Source organism: Globicephala melas, chromosome 6 (genome assembly GCF_963455315.2).
Source record: "Globicephala melas chromosome 6, mGloMel1.2, whole genome shotgun sequence".
In the NCBI taxonomy this organism is placed as follows: Eukaryota; Metazoa; Chordata; class Mammalia; order Artiodactyla; family Delphinidae; genus Globicephala; species Globicephala melas.
The window spans coordinates 62538251-62562361 of NC_083319.1; the positions used below are offsets into that span (position 1 = coordinate 62538251).

Sequence of the window (24111 nt, forward strand, 5' to 3'; positions counted from 1 at the left end):
CTTTTATAATGGAATTATTTTCTTAATTTCCTTTTCAGATTGTTCATTGTTACTGTATAGAAATGCAACTGGTTTTTGCACGCTGATTTTATATCCTGCAACTTTGCCGAATTTGTTTGTTCTAACAGTTTTGTCTGTGTGTGTGTGTGTGTGTGTATGATTTAGGGTTTTCTAGATATAAGATGAATTCATCTATGACCAGAGATATTTTACTTCTTCATTTCTGATTTGAATGCCTTTTATTTATTTCTCTTACCTAACTGTTCTGTCTAGTACTTCCAGTATTGTTGCATAGAAGTGGTGAGAGAGGGCATTCTTGCCTTGTCCTTGACCTGAAAGGTAAAGCTTTCAGCTTTTCACCATTGGGTATCATCTGATATGATATCTTTTATTTTGTTGAGGTAATTTCCTTCTATTCCTAGTTTGTTGAGTGTTCTTATCAGGGAAGGATGCCAAATTTTGTCAAATGCTTTTTCTGCATCAATTGAGATGATCATGTGTTTTTTTGTCCTTCAGTCTGTTAGTGTGGTATATTTGGTTGATTCTCCTATGTTGAATCATCTTTGCATTCCAAGAATAAGTCCTACTTGGTCATAGCATATAATCCTTTAAATTTATTTTTTTTAACTCTATCTGCTAGTATTTTGTTGAGGATTTTTGCATCAGTGTTAATCAGGGCTATCTGTTTACAGTTTTCTTATTGTATGGTATCTTTGATTTTGGTGTCAGGGTAATGCTGCCTCATAAAATGACTTAGGAAGTACTCCCTCCTCTTCAAGTCTTTGGAAGAGTTTGAGAGGGATTGTTCTTAATTCTTCTTTAAATGTTTGGTAGAATTCTCCAGTGAAGCTTTCTGTTTCTGGTCTTTTCCTTGTAGGGAGGTTTTTGACTGATGATTCAACCTTCCTACTAATTATAGGTATAGGGGAGAAAAAGTTTTCCTTGACCCTCTTAGGCCCGCAGCTGGGTCTGAAAATTAAACCGACAAAGGCATAGTAACAGGAGAAAAGCATACAAATTTGTTTATTTAATATAAAGTTTATGTGACATGGAAGCCTGCATAAGGAAATGAAGACATGAAGAAATGATTAAAACTGAGTACTTTTATGTTAGGTTTGCTGAAAAGTGGACAATCATGGAGAAATATCATAGGTCGAAGAGTATGAGCTCAGTATAATAAACTGGAGGAAACTTAGCAAGGCCTGTTGGTTCAGATTCTTTTCAGCGAGGGCAAGAGCAAAGGCAAGGGCCTTTGAAGATAAGGATGCTTCTTTCCTCTGAAGATAGGGAAGGCACCTCTCACCTGAGAGTTTCGGGACCTGTTTCAGGAGAAGAGTGGGGAAAGGTGGTCAGAGTGACCTTCCTGCTTCTGCTGTCTTCTCAAGCTCCTTCAGCTTAAGATATTCAGTATACCAAGGTTCCTTTTTCGGAGGTAGCCTGTCATGAATGCCATCATAGGCCTGTTTAGGTTTTATTTATATATGATTCAGTCTTGGTAGGTTTTATGTTTCTAGAAATGTATCCATTTCAACTAGGTTATCCAATTTGTTGGTGTATAATTGTTCACAGTAGTCTCTTATAACCCTTTTTATTTCTTCTGTGGCATCAGTTTTAATGCTTCCTATTTTATTTCTGATTTTTGTTACTTAAACCTGCTCTCTTTTTTCCTTAGTTTAGCCAAGGGTTTGTCAATTTTGTTAATCTTTTTAAAAAGCAACTCAGTTTCACTTTTTTTTATCACTTTTCTATTTTCTATTCTGTTTACTTCTGTTCTAATTTTTTTTTAATTTCCTTCTTTCTGCTAATTTTGAGTTTAGTTTGTTCTCCTTTTTATAGTTCCTTTAAGTGTAAAGTCAGATTGTTGATTTGTGATTTTTTTTTTTTTTTTCTTTTCCCAATGTAGGCATTTACTGCTATAAAGTCCAGGAGTTAACTAAGTTTTACTGAACACCATTGGGCCAGGCTCTATGCTATGTGTATACATTATTCCATGCAGTTCTTCCAACCATACTAATATAGTAATCCAGTAGGTAACATATGCCATCTTCTGGGTGAAAACATTGGTATAGAGAAAATACTAAGTAACATGTCTCATTGACCAAAATCTAAGAGCTAATTAGTGGAATAATTGTATTTTATCCCTGATCTTTCAAGATCCAAACCCAAGTTCTTTCTAGGATACCAGTCTGCCTGGGACACCATTTTCCTACACTGTTTAAGTCTGGAACTTCATAAAGATGTAGCAAAGAAATGCCCAAATATACTGAATCAAAAAGGAAAAAACAAAATAAAACAAAAAAATCTATTGTTCCTTAGTTTATTTAGAGAAAACGGTTAGGTAAAGTGTTTCTGTAAAGTGATATTACCAATGTATGAGCAAGATTCTGTTAAGATTATTTGAACGTCGAATAACTTTGTAGTTTTCACAGTGAAAAAGAAATAGTGTCTGGATGGTAGTCTTTTCTTGACAAGCTTAAACAGAAACTGATACCTCTTAATTTTGACTAAGCATAAAGTTAAGGTGCAAAAGCAACTGAAAATATTTAGGGCTTTTACATAATGATACAGATCAAATTCTTAGCCTTGGTACAAAAATATTTTCCCATGAGTTGCAAAAGCTGAGAATGAGATCTCCTAATTATGATAATCATACTGCAATTCCACATAGTACCTTTTATCCAAGAACATCTAACCACTCCACAAACTGTAATGAACTGAGTCTAGCTGCATCTCTCTGAAGTAGCATGAGATATTATTTTGAAAGTGGTTAAGTATATTAAAGATGGCTAAAGCTGTCAAGAAAGTTGCTCAGAGTGAAATGAATCAGGAATCACCATATATCTTAGGAATCTATATCCCTGTTCCACAGAATGGAGCACCAGGCTATTTATTTTTCTTCTTAAGGAAAACGAGATTCTCATATCATCATTCATTTAAAGAAATTATTACTACATTAACTTCTTAAACTGCTATAAGGATATAATTTAAAAAGGAAATCTTGCCTTAAGAACTTTTTTAAATGCACTCATTTAAAACATAAAGTGTGTTTACCAATTAAGTTGAAAGGCATGTAACAAACTTCTTTTGTGTTCATTAAAAAAAAAAAAAAAGGCAGCATAAACATAGACTTCAGAGAAATTTAAGTATGTCCCTAAATAGGAAGCCAAAACTCAAGAGGAAGAACATATTTGTCATGAGAATTTTAAGAACAGTAAGACTGCGTTTATGGGGAGGAAATGGGAGATCAGAATAAGAATTTGGAGTCAAGACCTCTGGGCCTTTCTGTGTCATATGCTTGAAAAGCATTTTACCCACATCTTTGCTCCTGATTAAAAAATGGAAAACAGCCTTGTTTCACATGTACAAATAGACGTTTTCTGAATGCTCAGCCCGATTCCTCCTAAGAAAGAATCTATCACTTTGGATTCAGGAGCGTGAAGTAGTAGGTTATTTACAGTTTGGCAAAACTCTAGAAAAAGATGCACAAGATAAAGGTGGCCTGGTGTCAGTCTAAGCTCTAGTCCTTAGCTAACTTCTCTACACAGCCAAATTGTTTTCTTTAATATCTTTTGTTGTTGCAATTAGCAAAATTTTGTCCACACTGAAAATAGGCCTGAGATACTAATGAAGCCCCGTGAAGCTCTTCTGAGGGCAGCTTAGAGTCAGTAACCCGCAGCATAGCAGTGTGGTGATATCCTAATCAAGAGCTTCTGTTTAAGACAATATGGTGAGCTTTTCTACAGCATGGACTCTCACAGCATTTCTTACCCTTGCTCAGCACTCCACACTCTCCATGACATGCCTCCAAATTACATTCTCACCTTCACCTCCAAAAACATTCTTGATCCTCGGCACCTCTGGTTGGCTTGCCACTTCCCTGATCAGGAAGTGAACTTTTACATCTCTAGTCTTTGCCTATTTTCTTCATTACAGGCTCAAATTATAATGTCCTTCTTGACATAAGCCACCCATATTCATCTCTCTCTATCCAAATCCATCTTGTTCGTCATTATGCAACTGACATAGGTCTTCTTTTCCCAAAGAAAATTAATCCATACTTATTCTCTGCTACATTACCATATACATATGGACCAGTTCTTCTTCTCCCTCACCCGTTTCTTCATTCAACATACCTTTGTTGATTTGCCATGGACTGAATACTAATAATCCCAGTCAGAAACTAGGATTAATGGATAGGATAGACCCATTGCACTGGAGGAGTCCCTGCTTACCACTTCTTTGTCATTTGTCTTTGCCTTTGATTGTTATCACTATATCTGTTTCTGCCATGTCTTGAAAAATTCTCTGCCTTATAAGATCCCTTAATCATGTGCAAACTCTTTCTACCAATGCAGTCATGTCCCAGAATCAAACTCTGGGATCATTCCAACAGTGTTCTATTGGACACATGGGGGAAATTTCACTTTTCTTTGCAAACTGTATATTGATCATATACTATTAATGTGATATTTTGGAGAATCAAGACATTTTAGGCCTGGAAGGAATCTTAAAGATAATCTCCAATATTCTTACCTAACAACAGGAAAATGTAGGCATTGGAAGATTAGGTGACTTATTACAAGTCATAGGTTAAGTTACTAATGGAACCAAAACTAGAATCAAGGTTTTAGGTTTCCTTGTTGTTCTCAACAAACTACCCCATCAGTGGGTAATTGAGTCACAGGACATCATTGATATAAATAAATAATAAGTCAGCCATCACCTCTGTTTTAAAAGCATTGTATGTTTTTAAACATACAGAAATAGAAATAGAGAATATATCTACACAGAAATAGATCAGTGTAGATATAAACATGACAAACTACATCACAATCAAAGAAGAGCAAACTCTTACACATCCAGGTGAAATCATCTAATTAGAGTAAAATTCTAGGAGAATACTAAATTGGAAAAATAAATATAGTTTTTGAGGCAATGTCATTTAAAGGGCTAAATAAGTTCATTTAAAATAAATCAAACACAGTAATTTTTTAAGATGGTATCATGCAAAGGGGCAGTTTAAACACTTTAATTTCTAAAAGACTAAAGATAGAAGCATATAAGTTTAGTTATTGATAATCTTCAGTGCCAGAGGCATCATTAAGCTATCTGCAGAAAATGGAAAGGGCTCAATAAGATTATGAGCACTGGATCATCACAGTACTAGATATATGCTGAATCACAGATAATCAGAGAGAGAAAGACATTGGAAATAAAGAACACAGGCGTGTCCAGTCATTTGCTGTGGCTGCTGTCTAGCAAATGGGTGCCTTTGCAGAGACCCTAAAGACTAGCTTGGGTGTAAAAGATATATAAAAAATTCACCCCTGAATTTGGGGTCTTATCTTGAGAAGGTAAAATTAAAAGGGTTAAAGTATTATTAGAATAGATTTAGTTGTTTGATTAAAACACAAGCATATGTGCCTGGAAATAATGAATGGTCATAGTTTGGAGTTAAGAATACAACACAATTTTTAAGTCACTCAATAACTCTTTAAGCAACTTTTTTTTTTTTTTTTTAATCAAGGACATGCCAAAGTCAACACAAAGAATGGAAACTTTTCAGGTTAGATAAGGAATCTCTGCTATCTGGGCAGATTACACAGAAGAATAACCTTTTACTTCCTCTTGTTAAGAGCAAACTAAATTCTTCTACACCAATTTTTCATTCCAACAGAGGGAAAAAAAAAAACAAGTTCTAGCTTTGCATTAATAATAGTAGTATCCACAAACTCCTTTATAAAACTGTCTCCTAACATATTGTCTAAATATCTTTGATAACTAAACTGTTTAATATTTAATGAAATTTGTTGTTTTTCATTGTTTTAAACCTATGTTTTTTTCTTCTAATAAAGATTTAGATTTTTAAAAATTTATCTCCTAATTAATCCATCAAAACTGAGCAAATTTTACCAACATTTTGACACATTTTATTGCTTTTTTTCCAGAATCATTCTTTGTAGATATGATAATTCAAGGCAAATATAGTTTGGATTTGCTGGCATATTTACTCAGTTTCTATTTCAATTCAAGCTCTGTTCTTTACTATCTCCTTTCACATTCTGGAACAAACCATATTAACTGAGAACAAAAATACTCTCCTCTTTGATAAGCAAAAACATTTAGTTATAGTTCTTTGCCATGTTTATTTCTAGTTTAATCTCAAAAACACATATAAGCCATAATTTTTAATCAAACTTACTATTCGTTCGGAGAAAAACTGGAAAGTAGTCACTGTCTGTCATACATAAGCATTTTACGAGACCAGCAAAGCTTACACCACTACACTGTAAGATCTCCACAGCCAAAGGCATACCTTTAACACTTTTGTAGATGGAAAAATATGTTCATTAAAATGACCCAAAGATATAGTCACATTATTACTGTTAAAATTAAAAGCAAAGATATACATAACAAATTGGTGTCCCATGTTTCAATATTCTATTTTCCTTAGAAATTAGATATCCATAGATTTTTAGTTATTAACTTGATTTATATTAAAGTTCTAAAATTAATAAATATCTTGCAAATTATGTTTAAACTGACACAGTACAGAACATAATTACAGTTGAATCAAAAAGATTAAGAGTTATAATGCAATATAGTTGAATGTGTAATTGCATGTTTTCTTAATCTCAGTATATGGAAGAAACATTAGCTTATCTCACAGTAAACCAGTATAAGAAATTTAGGAATTTAGTATTAACTGGTCTCTTCATTAGAAAATAAATCCAAATCTTAAAAAATAAAATAAAATTGTATGTTTAGTCTCCATACTGAAAAAAGCTGAAAAAAGGAAAAGGTATTCTGTGATTGTAACCTAAAATTACCAAACCAATTCATGTCTAAAGAGTCACTTTGATGCTTCTGCGATAACACTGTGAGGAATTTTTTTTCCTTAAAATGTCAGTGCATTCAATATACTAGAGTTCGATTTTTTTATTTTCTTGAAATTCTGGGAATATTAAAATTTTGCAAGTATTTATTATGTCTCTAATTAGAAAATTCTCTTTTTGCCTAAGAGACTTTATAATTTATTAGTATACTCTAGAAGTAGGGAAATATTTCGTTTTCTTATCGGTGAGCAGTAAAAGGTTTTTCTCAATTAAATAGCCACCAACAGGACTTGAAACTTTAGTTCTACCACCCCAGACACAGGGCACTAGAAAATGCAAAGCACACATTCTCAAAGAGTTACTCTACTAATCAATGGAAATAATATTTTATACATGGATTTGAGCACACCAAAAGACAAACAAACAGTATAGAACGACTAACCATATTCCTTGTCATCTCTCACCCAACTGAGAATAGATTCCCATCATCCTAACAGAGATCCCCAAGTGAACACATCATGAAACCAGATTGCCAATTAGAGCTACCCCAAATGGGGAATAATTTATAGATTATATGACCTTGAGTGGCCTAGGGGTTCAGTACACAAGTCCCTGGAATTGGTTATTTCACACATATTTTTTATACAGGAGAGTTCAGTGCCCAGTTGTGGAAGTGGATATTACCTAAACAGTAAGTTAAGCAAAACGATTAGCCAAAAATCCAGAATAACAACAAAGCAAACAAACCAGAATAAAAAGTACCAAGTCAGAAGAAAACTGAGAGTCAGAGAAGATAAAGTTCAATTGCTATTTGTGATTTCACTCCAGAGGCCACTTCCTGGGCAACTCTGTTTAACTAGTTCCAGCAGGTGAGCACACTAGGCATCTTGACGGCAACCTCCAACCCTATCAAAGTGTAATTATTAAGTAGTTGGAAATATGGCTCTCGTACAAACAGAGGGAGCACGTGTTGAAGATTTATTTAGCTCATTTAATGAGAGAAGCATCAAGATGATACAGCTGGTCCAAAAGAGAGGAATAGTTTATATATTTTCTCAGGAAAGACATGTGAAATTATTTGGTTAGAGACAAAACTGTTTAATGTGGAGTGGGACAGTAAAACCGTAACTTTGAGATTTATTTTTTTTCACTGGACAGAAATCATTTTCATGTCTTCCGAACACAAATCTACAAATCAACTTACAACTTCATAAATCTGGGCCAAATTAGTAAATTATGGGTCACACAAAGGTATCTCCCCATAGATAGTTAAATTATGCTTTGGTAGGCCTCTTAGGTTATGCCCCAGCACATCACTGAAGAGACATTTAAACTTGAGCTCACTGATCCTTTCCTTGGCTGTGTCCAGTCTACTGATACATTCATCAAAAGCATTCTTCACTTATATTTTAGTGTTTTTGACTTTATGCATTTCCTTTTGATCCTTTCTGCAAATTATCTCTCTGCTCACATTACCCACCTGTCCTTGCATGTTGCCTTTCTTCATTAGATCCCTTAGCATATTAATCATAGTTATTTTAAATTCCCAGTCTAAGAATTCCAAAATGTGTGCCATATCTGAGTCTGGTTCTGATGCTTGCTCTCTCTGTCTCTTCAGACTTTTTTGCTTTTTAGCATGTCTTATAATTCCTGGCTGAAAGCTGTATATGATATAAAAGGAACTGGGATAAATAGGTCTTTGATGTGAGGTTTTATATTTATCTGAGTAAGAGTTAGATTGTGTTTACTGTATGCTGTAGCTGTAGTTATCAGAGAATAATATTTCCTCTAGGATCTTTTTTATGTCTATTCTGTTGTCTTTGGGTTTTCCTAGAGACTCCCCAAATAGAGCCTGAGGCCCGTAGTACTTTTAGCTGTAATCCCTTTTCTTATGCAGAAGCCCTATCGATGTGATGTTAGGTGTAGGGAAGGAGAGGCATTGTGTAGTCCATGATTAGGTCTCAGTCTTTTCTCGAGCCTGAGTTGGGCATTTCCCTTCCCCCAGGTTAGTTAGGCTTTGGTAAAACCCCAATCAGTGAGGCTCTGGTAAAACCGTTTCCCTTGACAGCAGGCCTTGTGCAGGAGAACGGAGAGCTCTGGGCATATTTGAGAGGGCTCACTTTCCCCCTGTCTGTGCCAGCAGCATCGGGGATAGTGAGAACGTGGTGGGGTTGCAGGAGGAAAAACTCATGGAAGTGTGGGGCTCCCCCTGAAGTTTTTAACTCTCAAGGTAGTCCACACTGAATCTCCAGCACTCATCAATTAACAACTTTAAGTCTTCCTACTGATAACTGGCTCCAGATGGGCCTCCTGCTTCTGGGCATCTGTTTTCGGTTAGCTATGATCCTCTGTAGCCACCTCTTTGTCTCCTGGGGACAGCAGTTTACCCTGTGACATCAAGTCTCTGAGGGATCTAAGAAAAGTTGTTGATTTTCAGTTTAAGTTTCTTTCTTGTTGGGAAGATAGGAGTGGTAACTTCCAAGCTCTTTATATGTCAGATTGGAACCACAATGAGAATAAGAATCAGCTTCCCAGATTTGTTGTGATAATGACATTAAATGTATTAGATAAGTTAATATTTAAGGCATGGCATATAAGTAGCAGTTAATCAATGACAGATATGTTTACTAATATCCCTAAAGCTGTTCTTTTTTTTTTTTTAATGAGACAAAATCACTCGATAAAAAAAAGTCAGCGTATGATCAACGGATGTTGGAATATGGCAGGTGTTTCTCACTGGCCGCTCTTCAGGGTGTGAGATCACTGCTCCAACTTGTGTCATCTGGAGAGCCCCACCCAAATTTTCCCAAATGAAAATATTTAGTCAGTGTTTAGGCATCATATGAAAAAGAAAACTAATCTTCATCATAAAGTGAAATATTCCAAATATTACCAAATTATCAACATTACGTAAAAAAATGAATGGTTCTAAAAAAATGCCAGCGCCTCAGTTACATTTCCTATGCAAAAGGACCATTCTACAGAAGGCCCTTTCTAAAGAAAATGGGTTAATATAGGAAATACAAGTCTGGCTCGTAGGAGGCACTCAGTAAATACAGGTTTTATCCTTAACCTAATCTCCTCCTTCCTTTCTCCTAGTGAGGCCAAATTAAAGTGAATTATTCGAATTAAATGAAGAATTTTGAAAAGCAAGAGTGTAATTTAGTCAATTTGTCAATATTGGAAATTCAAAGATATTAGTATAGTTAATCTTAGTGTATTCTAATTTCTTAAACTATATCTGAATGTTATTATTTACATTTATTATCTTATACCCTCCATTTTATGACCATCAAATTATAAGGAGTATTATTTATAAGTGGTATCTATTGAAAGCATCATCTGTGTCACTAAATACCAGAGATATCATTTGTCATTTCTCCTTGAGGGTAATAAGCCATCTTTTCTTAGGGAGAAGAAAGGTGGTCCTATGGGAGATACAGATGGTGCCTCAATGAAGACCTTGAGTCCCTTGAACATTTCTTGTCTTCATTAATAAACATTTAACTAGTTACTCAATTTTTTACCTTTTTCAAAATATAAAACAATGTATCAATAGTGTAGCATTCCACAGACATGGTGGTCCAGCATCTATCATTCAAAATTATCCACAAGTAGAAAGATATCTAGATCCTTGCTACTCATAATGTAACCCATATACCAACAGCATTGGTGTATTAGTTATCCCCACTGCATAACAAATACTCCAAAACTTAACAAGGTAAACAACAAACGTGTTATCTCACAGTTTCTATGAGTCAGAAGTCTGGGCACAGATAAACTGAGTGACTCTGGATTAGGGTCTCTTCCAAGTCTGCAATCAGCACGTCAGTTGGGGCTGCTGTCACATCAAGGCCCTATTCAGGGAGCATCTGCTTCCAAGCTCACTCACATAGCCAGTAGCACACGGCAGCCCTAGCGTCTTGCTAGCTGTTGTCCTGAGATATCAGTTCCTTACCATGGAGATCTCACAATAGGACAGTTCACAGCCTGGCAGATGGCTCTCCTCAGAGCAAGTGGGAGAGTATACCCAAGACAGAAAGCACAGTATTTTTGTAACCTTTTCTCAGAAGTGACATCCCATCATCTTTGCCATATTCTATTCCTGAGAAACTAGTCAGTAGGTCCAGTCTGCACTCAAGGGCAGGGAACTACACAAGGGTGTAGATCCCAGGAGAGAGGGGGTTTATTGGGAGATATCTTAGAGGCTGCCCACCTGTACTGGCATCCACTGGGAACTTGTTAGAAATGCAGGATCACAGAACTAGTGAAGAGAATCTGAATTTTAACAGGATTCCAAGGTGATCCATATGTCAAGAAGCACTGCTCTAAGGAGCAAGGGCCAGGTGCTTTATTCTGTTGCAGAGGCTGCTTCCTCACTTAATTTTACTCACTGGTGAATGTTACTTTCTAACAATTGCAAAGATTAATTTTCCTTGCAACTCAGTTCTCTCATACTCAAGAAAAAGGAAAAAATGTAGGGTTCCTGAAGGACTACTGGGCTGCAGATAGCAGATCAGAAAGAGTTGAGGGACTGAGGAAGAAAAAGGGAGCAAAAGGACTGTGACAAACAGATCTAATATCAATATTCAGTAATTACTGAAAGAGAAGATTGAGCATTTGTACGCATAGGGATGTTCAGGACCATGGGGAAAAAGGACTAATGCCCTATTCCCTCAACAGCCCTTAAGTGCACTGCTGAATAATTCTGAATTAGAAATACTCTGTTTATGGTGGTGGCCTCTTACTACTTGATTCTGCTTGGGTCTACTTCCTTCTGTTTACCAAGATAGAGAAGTTCACAGCATATTTTAGAAATAAACTATCAAAAATTATAATATAGAAATGCAAATACTTAAGTGAGTTTTAGGCATCTTGATTATTCCCTTTCCAAATACATTTTATATCTCAATGATGCTTAAAGAATAATCTACATTCAGTATTTGAAACCTTTCCATAAAAAAACACTAATAACTTTGGTATAAATATTTTATATCTCCCTCAAATTCTTCTTAGGGGAAAAGATAAAATTCCATTGAGCTTGTAATCCTCCATTAAAAAATGGCCTAAGGGGAAAAATGAAAAATCTCTAAATCTACTTATCACAAACATAGTAGATTAGGGAAAGCCTCTATTCTATACCTTCACTGGTAGACTGGAGCCGACTCCTACTTGGGTGTGGGAGATGTTTGTTAAATTTTTAGTAGTTTTACATACTAGTTTTTAACCACAGTCACAATTAAAACTTAAAGTATGTATATAAACCTACAAATTAATAATTTATATGAAAAAACAAAGGTAACAGATACTCAAAATCATCACTTTGTAATTATTTTCTACACTTTACGTTTAATCTTTTTTTTAGGTTATTTAAAACATCTGTTGTATCTACAGGGTTTTCACACTACATAATGCTGTACTACCGAGCATCTCTTACGAACCCTGTTTGGTGACATCACATTGGTAGCTTGAAACTGGCCATGGTAGGAGTATTTACAGCACAGAAATTGGAAAATGCTATAAATCAGAACTTGACTTAATTTTGTTGATTGTCCTCAAGACAGGGAAATGTTAATACTACAGATTCAGCTTAAAAGTGTGTCATGTCCTTAGCTATTACATTATCAATAACACAAAAAAAATTGGTAAATACTCTTCATGCAGTCAAAAACTATTATCCGGTTCAGCAAAATTGCTCCCATCACTGACAAACCAGTAAAGTTCAGACGTAACTCGTGCTAAGGCTGAAACAGGCTTCAGTTTAATGAATATAATTTGTACTAGGGTGAAAAATACTTTAACAACAGATCACATATCAGATTTAAGGATGAAAAACTATTTAGAAAAGAGTAGGTGGATTGGGATCAATTCTATTTGTTAAATTATGGTTGAAACTGAAACCACAAGTTGCTGTACATACAAGAATTCAACAAAAATGAACAAAAACAGTCTCTGAGAATCAATTAGTTACAGTATATGGAATTTATAATAAAAGGTACTGTATATTTTAGTGTTATTTGTGAAGAGTGTGCTACACATCTTTTGTATCAGAACAGTTTCTACTACATGCATGTATGCATGTTTGTGTGTGTGTACGTGTGTGCATAGTTTTGCCAGGGAGCCAATTATTCAACATCTACCAGCACACCACCCTGTCTCCTTCCCTCCCAAGGGAAACATGGCCACTACAAATCACAGAGGGGTACATTACCATATCCTAGTCTTCCATGTAAAAATATCATTTTAAGTTCTAAATTAAAAAAATGCACATGCAGAGAGAACATTTATTATAAGTTAGTGGAAACACTTCTTGGCTGGTCTGTGTTCTGCTACAAATGTGGGGAGTCCATGTTTTAGTGACATCATTCCAAATGCATTTCAGCTCAGGTGATTTACAGTCTCTTACATTAGCCAAAATTACACTTTGCATATACATATTAAATGCTCTCAGGAAAACAATTTTCACTGTACTAGGATGTGGAAAAGGAAATGACGTCATAGGCATCTAAGTATCAACTGGACCTAAAACCTGACCGAATAAGGCTGAAAAGCTCTCTGTCTTACTTTGGTAATCAGAGGACTCGCCAGCAGACACTATACAGATCTCATGAGCAGGCCTGGTGGCAGGAATTTATGTTCAAGATTCAGGGGAGTCACACGTGCCCCTTTCAAATAAACCAGATGCAACTTTCTAATTTATCAAAACAACATCAACCGGTCAGCTGTGCTGATGATAGTGTTTTTATGTAGTAATTTAGTCTTTGGGGAAATTACTCTTCTGTGAGGTTTTAAAGAAAAAAGTGAACTGTTTTAGTTAATGTTCAACTCCACATAAAAACAACTCAAATGGAGGAAGACGAAGCCGACTGATATAAAAATGGAATCCTTTGTTGCCCAGTTCAAAACAAATTCTGTTGTAAATTTTGAACTGGCTAACAAGGCAGAGGAAAGCTTTGGCAGAATAACACTGACTTGTAAATGCTACAGGCTCTTCTCCTAAAGCATTCTAAACCAAAAGCAGTGGGTGCAAATACCGTAGAGTGTCTTCTCAGACTGTAAAGAGACAGTGATATCCTTATGGGTCCTCTGAGAGAATAGTTAGAGGAGTGCTTTAGAATTACAGCTATTAATAAAACTGCTGGAAATTTTAAGGATGAGTAGGCAGAAAATCTTCTGTATTCATCAAACTGAGGATGAGAATTTGGCAAATGTGAAGAGGGAGCAAATTTAGACATGAGGAGGTTATATAAAGGGAATATCCAGATAAACTGGGATAAACTGCTGGAAAAACAATATTCTAAGCACCTTTACAAAAGCTCTTTAAATGAGTACACATAGATGCTTTTGAATTTTTTTTTTTGTATATTTAGAAATAAATATGGCTAGAAAAGAGGCCTCCCCCTAACTACAAATTTGAAAAAAAATGCCGATTGGTTTCTTCTACTTGCACACTAGGATTAGAGCATCACATTACAAGGTAAATCTTATTTATTTTCCTTTCTTCATGTGCATGATTATGAACTTGCTTGCAAAGTAGTCTTTCTTCTAATTCATATAACAACAGCTTTCTGGACATTTGGGATTTGGGTCATGGATACTGTGGATTTTAGAGTAGGGATTTATAACTGGGAGATGGCTTGCTTTCATCTGATTAGTCAATTCCCATAAATAAAAGGATAAAAATGGCGCAGGAGAGCTTTGTGAGAGAGATGAACACACGGCGCTGTGCAAGCCTGCACGATGACAAGGTGGAGGGAGCAACGTCCCTATTTGGCAGATACATCCAGCAGCCCATGTGCACATTTCAGTTAATATACAGACCTATTGAAGATGATATGTATGTTTATCTTGGAGCAGACACAAATACGATTTTTAGGGAAACTCAAATGGCAAAAGCTAAAATTACTGTTACCACACAATTTCTGATAAGGTGATTAAAATTCACATGGAGAGCTCAAACTTTAGCCATGAGTGTTTTACTAGCTAAGTAATTTGCCGGAGATGGAGCAGCAAATTGACTGGTCTGTCTCCTGTAGAGCTTGCATGGTTCTCTAGTCGTAGAAACAATTTTGTAATCAAATGGCCACAGGAATGACAATCAGAGACTATGTTAGAATGAAGAGTAATCCTGAGACAATCTGATCTACAGAATCTTCTTAGCAAATAACATTTTCAATGAAACCTCAATATAAAAGGCAAACAAAAGTGACAGGTGGACTCCTCAGTTGAATTAAATCTTCATTATTGGGCAGAAATTAGTCTTTGTTCACAGACTGCTTTCCTACGTTCACTGGATCCTGTGGCTCACTGGAGCTCAGAATAAACCCCCAGGATTCTTCTTCATGTATACAAAAGTTGTATATACCAAGCCACCTTGCCCAAAGGTCAACAGGTAGACGGTGGCAGTGGCAGGCCAGAGCCCTGTCCTGTGTTCCTCACACCATCACCAAAGAAGTCAACTTAGTTGGCAACTCCCTGATTAAATGAAAATGTGACCACCTTCTCTCTTTCTTGGATTCCACTGAGCCAATTCATAACCTTTGTATTCTTGCAGTATTAAAATGATAGTCTGGACAAAAACATAGATCTGGAAAAGTTTATTATTAAGCATATTTGCAAGATCTTTTCTGACCCACCTCCTAGAGTAATGAAAATAAAAACAGAAATAAACAAACGGGTCCTAATGAAACTTCAAAGCTTTTGCACAGCAAAGGAAACCATAAACAAGATGAAAAAACAACCCTCAGAACGGGAGAAAATATTTGCAAACAAAGCAGCAAAGGATTAATCTCCAAAATATACAAACAGCTCACGGAGCTCAATATCAAAAAAAATCCAATTAAAAATTGGGCAGAAGACCTAAATAGACATTTCACCAAAGAAGACATACAGATGGCCAAGAGGCCCATGAAAAGATGCTCAACATCACTAATTATTAGAGAAATGCAAATCAAAACTAATTATTAGAGAAATGCAAATCAAAACTACAAAACTGCAAATCACCTTACACCAGTCAGAATGGCCATCATCACAAAATCTACAAACAATAAATGCCGGAGAGGGTGTGGAGAAAAGGGAACCCTTTTGCACTGTTGGTAGAAATGTAAATTGATGCAGCCACTATGGAGAACAGTATGGAGGTTCCTTAAAAAACTAAACATAGAACTACCATATGACCCAGCAATCCCAAAGTACTGGGCATATACCCTGAGAAAACCATAACTCAAAAGGACACATGTAACCCAATGTTCATTGCAGCACTATTTACAATAGCCGGGACATGGAAACAACCTAAATGTCCAATGATAGATGAATGGATAAAGAAGAGGTGGTACATGTATACAATGGAATATTACTCAGCCATAAAAAGGAATGAAATTGGGTCATTTGTAGAGATGTGGATGGACCCTGAGTCTGTCATACAAAGTGAAGTAAGCCAGAAAGAGAAAAACAAATATCGTATACTAACGCATATATGTGGAATCTAGAAAAATGGTACAGATGAACCTATTTGTAGGGTAGGAATAGAGACACAGATGTAGAGAACGGACATGTGGACACAGAGGGGTAAGGGGAGGGTGGGACGAATTGGGAGATTAGGTTTGACATAAGTACACTACCATGTGTAATATAGATAGCAGTGGGAACCTGCTATATAGCACAGGGAGCTCAGCTCGGGAGGGAGGTCCAAGAGGACGGGGATACAGGTATACATATAGCTGATTCATTTCACTGTACAGCAGAGACTAACAACATTGTAAAGCGATTTTACTCCAATTTTAAAAAAAAAGAATATTTGCTCTTTCAAGACCCCCCATTTCAATTTCTACCCTAGACCCAGTTCATTGCTTGTTCAAAAATGGTATGAAACTTCAGGCTTCATTCAGTCTAGAGTTGAGAGACCTGTTAGGATACAATCCTAAAGCATGAGAGACTTATGAAGTACAAAGATGGATTGCATTGCAATAACTGTAATGGACAAAGTGGACAAGTGAAGAGGAAAACAGTAAAGGACATTGACATTTCTTTGGATCAATGAATGAAAACCTTCCAAACAAATTTTTTTGGTAACGTTCTATTTGTTTGTTCCCTTTAACTTTTTTCACCAAGTGTTCACAGAACAACTGTGCTGTGCTAGTATCAGTTATTACCTCGGAACAAACAGAGTAATGTTTGGAGTGTGATTCACCCCATGAAGTCCACTTCCTTTCAGTGATACTATCTTGTGATCTGTACATTTAAGCTAGGAATAACCTTGCCCCAGTTATTCAGTGTTTGAATTCTGTGAATGAATGGGAATGGGATTTCATGCTGGATTTGCTTCAGTACTGCAAAGCTCTTTCCTGAAGTTACCTTATTCTTTCCCTTCAAGTATCATATCACAGCAAAACCCAAGGGAGGGGCATTCCTGACAGATGGTTCAACCTGAAGCAATCATTCAGCCCTTGGACAAATACTAATTGTATACCTACTATGTGTCAAGCACTCTTGTAGGTCTTGGGCACAGAGTGGTGAACAGGACAGACCAAGTCCCCTTCACTGTGATGCTTACAAGCTCATGTGGGATACAGAAAATAATAAGTAAACAATAATAAGCAAGATGATTTCCACTAGTCATAAGTATTATGAGAGAACATAAAAACATAGAAATGTTGTGTACAACTAAGCGTGGAGACTGGATACCATGATTGACCAGACAGGCGCTCTCCAAGGAGGAGTCACTTAACCTCAGGCAATGAGGAGGGCCTCCCAACTCCCAATATCTTCAGAGTAAAGCCCTGGGATCTTATATGACCTCAAGTGAGAAAACCACACATATTTCTGCCCAAGGGGCAAGTCTACCGTCTTTTTAATGGATGGCCAGACTTCCTAAGGACTGACACACTAACAGTGAGGAAAGGCAGGGCAGCTACTGGAGACAGAAGCCACACTGTGATTTAGTCCTGTGGTGAATGGTTCCTACTTTGAAGGTTCATCCGCAGTAGCATAATCGCACGTTAGTTCCAGGAGAAAGCAGTGTGAAGTGGCCTGGAGCGCCAGGTAATGGGCAGGAAGCCGTGGGCTCCTACGGTGGGAAGCTGTTTACTCTCTCCCCAGGAGGACACAGGGTTAGACACAGTTAAGTCTGTAATCATTACCAGCCAGATCAACACGTTCTAAGTGACTTGCTTTTGTCATTTTTCCCCTAACAGTGGTTCAATGGCCTGTGAATGTTTGCTTTCAGAAGAAAAGAATTTTTTTTTAATTTCAATAAATCATTCATGGTCAAAGGAAGCTTTTGTTACTTCAGCGTCTACTCCCCTCTCATTCATATTGCTCAACAAAACTGAACAATTTTTATGTGATGCAGCCGCTGTTTAGCTCAGACAAAAACTGCTGGAAAAAAACTATCCTAAGTATGTTTTAACCCCCAGTTGATACAGTTGCTGGGAATGTGTATTATTGTTGTCTCAAGAGCTGAACTTTCTCAGATCCTAAAATTATGACTATTTCCAAAAAAAAAAGCAATCCATGCTTAAGACAGACCTTAAGAGATGTACGAAATGTAAGACACAGCTTCTTTAAGGAACTGAAAGCTTACCTGAAGAACCAGTGAGAAGACACAATCATAGGTAGCAACATAAGTGTACAAAATTAAGGTATACTGTTAGATACAAACTAAAAGGACTGAGAGGTTAAGCGGGCCAGCAGAAGAGGCTAGAATCAGCAAGTGGTGCTTGATGGGAGAAGTAGGACCTCAAGAAAGGGGAGGATCTGGACAGCAAGACAGTCAAGTATTTCAAGTGATGGGAGTAACAAGGAACACGCCCAGAGCTGGGCACGTGTGGGAACAATTTCACAGGACAGGGTGGGGATGTGAACAAATGCAGCTGTGTTTCGTTTGCAGAGCTGTCGGGAAATGGTCACACCTCTGTTGCACCACGCCTACAATGGGCACAGCAAGTTTTATCAGCTACAGATGACTAACTGAAGAATTTTGTAAGACTACGGCTCCAATTTATTTTCTAGGCTCCTTAGTGGATGTAAGCAAATTGTGGATGATTTGTACATATTGGTTGTATTGCTTGTAATTTGAACAGTATCTTGATGACTCATGGAGTATGGGGAGTATTTGAATATGAAGATTGCCAAAAAAACATCCTGCCCCCACACAACATTACTGCAAGGTCATTGAGACAACACCACAAATAGAAAAGCATCTCAAGACTTACTAAGTTCTGCTCATGAATACCTCAGAGAGAAATGATTGTCATTGCTGACCCCCTATGCATTTTTGGTGCATTTCTCAGAGAAGACAAGGCAGTCACCCAAGTTACTTTATTTAATATCCTAGCAAAATTAAGGGTTCTTAAATTGTACTTCATGCTTTTTATATTTATACATACGTATGTGTGTGCATATACATGCACACACATTTCAACCTATAATCTTACATCTTTGAAGTCACTGTAGAAATTCCATCTGTCCCAATATTTGTTTATCATATTCACTCAATCCAAAGTTCCCCTTCAGTTACAGATTAACTCCTACCCAGGAAATATTTTTACAATATGAATGCATACATCTGAAGACAATAGGCTTCTTTCTCCCTTATGGCTTGAGTCACTCACGACTGAGTGCCTTTGAGAATTCTAGAAACCCACAAATCTGAATTAGTCCTGGGTCTTAAAGAGAGAATTAGCAAAGTCCAGCCTCTTGGGTTAAAGACCCCAACAGAAGAAACTGGAATCCCTTTCAAACCATAATGAGTGTGACTAGGACCTCTGGTGGCCAAATTTGTCTCTGCCTCCCTGTCCAGGCCCTGGCATTTTTGTAGGAGCCTTATTTCTTAGTTCCAACAAGAACAAGGGCTATCGTGAGACTTCTTGCAGCCTCCCTTTCCCCACCTTCCCCAGAACAACCACACCCTTGATGTTAACATATATTCCCATTGAACTGTAGGGCCTACAAAGAAATTCTGCTTTGTGGCTGAGAAGACAGATTTCTCTGAAGTAACTTAAAACCATCAAAAACACTATACACCTAGAAAGCACTATGGGGAGTTCTAGAACCTCCCCAGAGTCTCACATCCAATTTTGATTGGGACTTCCCTAGACAAATTTGAAGGAAATCATCAGATCTACAGAAAACATCTGTACATTCATTGTGTAGAGTGGATTGGCCTCGTTTATCAGCACACTTCTGGATTCAGGGAATATTAAAACACTTCGGTTCTTCTTAAAAATAAAAGCATTATTCAGCTTTATATATTTGTCAATATAATCATAAAAAGTGCAGACCTTGGGGCTTCCCTGGTGGCGCAGTGGTTGAGAGTCCGCCTGCCGATGCAGGGGACGCGGGTTTGTGCCCCGGTCCGGGAGGATCCCACATGCCGCGGATCGGCTGGGCCCGTGAGCCATGGCCGCTGAGCCTGCGCGTCCGGAGCCTGTGCTCCGCAACGGGAGAGGCCACAACAGTGAGAGGCCCGCGTACCACAAAAATAAATAAATAAATAAAAAGTGCAGACCTTTTCTGTACTCTGAACTTTTTTTTTTTCTAGATTTCAGTTTCTTCATCTAAAAAACGGGGATAAAAATAATAATACCTACGGCACAGGGTTACTGTTATAATGTAATGAGTGTTAGGTTTTGTAATGGTGCTTGCCACATCATCACTCAAAAAATAGGAGCTGCTGCAATGACGATGATGATTCCTTAATTTATACATTCCTCTTCTCTCCACCTCTCAATGTCCACACACATGTTCTCAATTAACATGGATAAACTGTTAATCTGGCCAGAGAGAGAATAAGATTCTTGACAGAATCTGCCATTCAATAGGTTACTTCCAGGCGGCTTGCTCAAGGTCAGGGATGCAGTTGGAGTTTTATCGTGCTTTTGGCGCCTGATGGGGCTGACAGGAAGTGGGTTCTTTGATTAAGACGTCTACCATTTGTCAGCAGTTTTCAAAAAGATCCTGCACTCAAGTGAATTTGTATTTTATTCTATGGATTTAAAATCATAGACTGCAGAAGACAGAATTTAAACGCCTTTTGGGTCTTTCAAGAACACAGAGTAACTGGCAGGTCTCTCCTCTCTCCCTGTCCTCCGTAGGTTAACCTCAGAGCCACAGACGGCAGGCTCATGCGCCAGTTGCTCCTCATTAACGAGAGCATTGAGTCCATCAAGTGGATGATTGAAGAGAAAGCCACCATCACCAGCCGAGGCAGCAGTCTCAGTGGCAGCCTGTGCAGCTTACTGGAGAGTCAGAGCACCTCCTTATATGGCAGCTACAACAGCCTCCATGATGGCAGCGACGGGCTCGATGGCATCTCTGTGGGGAGCTACCTGGACACTTTGGCAGACGATGTCCCAGGCCATCAGACCCCCTCAGACTTGGACCAGTTCAGTGACAACTCAGTCAAAGGGGACTCACACGCACTGCACAAGCGTCCCAAATTGGATTCTGAATACTACTGCTTTGGCTAATGACCCAGTTTTTTGCATGGGATTGGTGTGCAATTAACTTGTATTTATCCTTCTTCTCCGCTGCTATATTTTTGGTGTGATTTTTTTAAAATATGACAACCTTTTAAAAAGAAGCTTATTTTGGACGGCTTGATGGTATTTCTGTTGCTCCTAGTATTTCTCACCTGGACTGATTAATCTTTGTCTCTCTTATGTCTCTATTTTTATTTATTACAGTGATTTTTCTCCCTTCTTTCACAGTGGCACAAATAAGGTAGGGGGAAAAGAATAAGCAATAATTATGTTTTTGCTTCTGTTTTCAGGGCAAGGGGTCAGGGATTACAAGATAAACTTTGCTAAATTTTACAATAAACCAAAGTCTGATAGTAGCTAATTTTGTTGCTTGTATTCTTAAATGTTTCAGAGATTCATTTTCCAGAAGACACTGAGGTTTATTACTGTTTGTATGTTGGGTTGAACAAAATGCTCGGGACAAAGCTAGGCATTATTTCTAGGCCACAATGTCCTAGCGTGAAGTCAACAATACTGTTAGTCACACACTTCTCATGACAATCATTTGGAAGCCCCAACTCTATGCAATCTGTTCAGTTAAATTTGCTGTTCATAGATCAGCATTTTGTCATCAGTGATTCTAACTCAAGCTGTAGACTAAGTTGTGTAATGATATATATGATTCTCCCAAATTTCAAAGAATAATTGAGATTAGGTATGGAGGTGATTAGAGGTTAAGGTGTCCTAAATTTAATTGTATTTTAGATTTTGTTGATGCTTACTGCATGCATTTTACAATTCTAGGATATATAAAGACATAGATGCACACAATGGATGAATGAATGGATGGATGGATGGATGGATGGATGGATGGATGGATGGATGGATGGATGGATGGATAGAGTGGGAAGTAGAATCACTATTCCCTTAAGAAGTCTAATAGTCTAATAGATTCTTTCATCCTGGGATGGGTAAATAATCTCTTAATTTTCTGAAATGACATCTGAAAATATCACTCGTACTGAACATTTAGTTTTGATGTAATATTATTAATCCTCTACATTTCTTTTACCTTGATGATTCCTAGTGAGTGAATCTTATTGAGATTTCAAGCTGTTCTTTGTAATGATATAGGTTTCTGCACTAAACACTTGACAACAGGAATCAAAAAGTCTTTCTACTTGTAACTTTAAAATGCCTATACTTAAGAAATGATTTTCCCCAGATTTCCTTTGTTATTATACGTATTGCATACTTGTCACATTTGTTCTTTCCAGGTTATATATTATTCAATTTCCAATTAATATAGACCCTGTAGGTTTTTTACAGTAGTCCTTTTTTCGTAAATTGCTGATAAAATCCTCATCAACAACAATCTCATGTCAGGATTGTCTCCGTTCTGTGTTTGAGGAAAATGAAACATGTAGAAAGTAGGTAACCGGGTCAAATCTCCCAGTAAGTGTCAAAGCTGGCACTTAAACAGGAGCCTGTCTTATTCTAACAGTAAAACTTGGTACCTATAGTAGTAAAATAATAACGTATGGATGAGAATGCAAACTTAACCCCTGACAAAAATAAAATGAGCAATCATTTTTCTTCCAAATCAGTAGGACCTACATTTTTGAATATGAGCTTTCTGAGCCCTTTCTTGAAATCACATGTCCAGTCAGTGATGTGCTTATAGGTAAATCAGGGAGTTGGCCACATGCCATCTATTCCTCATCTATTTCCCCCTTTCTACTTTCTTTCATTTTAAACTTAGTAAAGGCTGGTGGGTTGGCTATTTTATTTGTTTAGTTTTAATCTGGAATTAAGCCAAGCAATTTGTAGCACAGGTTTTTTTTTTTACCATATTAAAATCCAAGAGCATGCATTATGATCTAGTAGATAAAACATCCTTAGAACCAAGACTGAAGAATTTCAAACAGAGGGTAATGACATATGTAACTGTATGTCTATAGCACTGCAAGGAGAACATTTCCAACAAGAGAGAAGTGAGCAGACAGCAAGACTACACGAGGCTTCGAGGCTAAATTCTAACCTCTTCAAACCCTGAGATTTGTCTAGAACAAGCCAGGCACAGGAAAGATGATTTCTGTCCTCAGATCACTGTTTCAGATTGTAAATGCAATCCGGCCAATTTCTTTCACACCCTCCTTTTACCAATCAGCTTCCCCTGCTATCTGTCCATCCTACGCCCGCTATAAATTTCTTCCCTATACAAAGGAAATGAACAGGCATGAGTGAATGTGTAGAACAGTTTTCATGTATGCATCTTATTTTAAGGGACCTATAATGAACACTGGAAGAACACTTGAGAACTGTTTTTTGGCTCTATAAATTTCACTGTTGCATGTGCTTTACAGCTATTCCTATTTTTTTTTTGTAAAAGATACCAAATATAGAGTCTATAATTTAGACATATGGAGTAACATATAAGCCAACAATGTTTTGATAGTTGATTTTACTAAGAGGAGGGGAATATGCAACTAAACACTAATTATTGACATATTCATTGGTCTCAAGAGAATGAATGCATTTTCAACTAAAAAATTCCCATAACAAATCTATGACCTGGAGCGTTTGATATTTGATCTCTGTCAGTACCACGAGGAAATGGGGTAAAAAGTTGAAGTGCCTTCAAACTATTCTGCCTGCACTGAGTTGTGTTCTCCCAGAAAAATGGAATTTTCCTCAGCTGCAGTAACCTCTCCGTTTTATGGACTTGTCTGTTTTATACTGGGGAGAAGATAAGATAATTGGAGGTAAGGAATTTAGACAATTTAAAGCTATTACATTTCTGGAGTTTTGAAAAT

At 37.1% G+C, this 24111-nt stretch overlaps 1 protein-coding gene across 1 annotated transcript in view; it reads left to right on the forward strand.

Annotated features, from left to right (window-relative positions):
* The window catches only part of LURAP1L (leucine rich adaptor protein 1 like), a 47479-nt gene extending 25807 nt beyond the window's left edge, over positions 1-21672 (forward strand). Inside the window, exon 2 of the mRNA XM_030877167.2 lies at positions 20930-21672. Within this exon, the coding sequence (XP_030733027.2) occupies positions 20930-21304 (375 nt within the window). The 3' untranslated portion in view covers positions 21305-21672. The remainder of the gene's footprint in view (positions 1-20929) is intronic.
* Positions 21673-24111: the final 2439 nt, after the last annotated feature.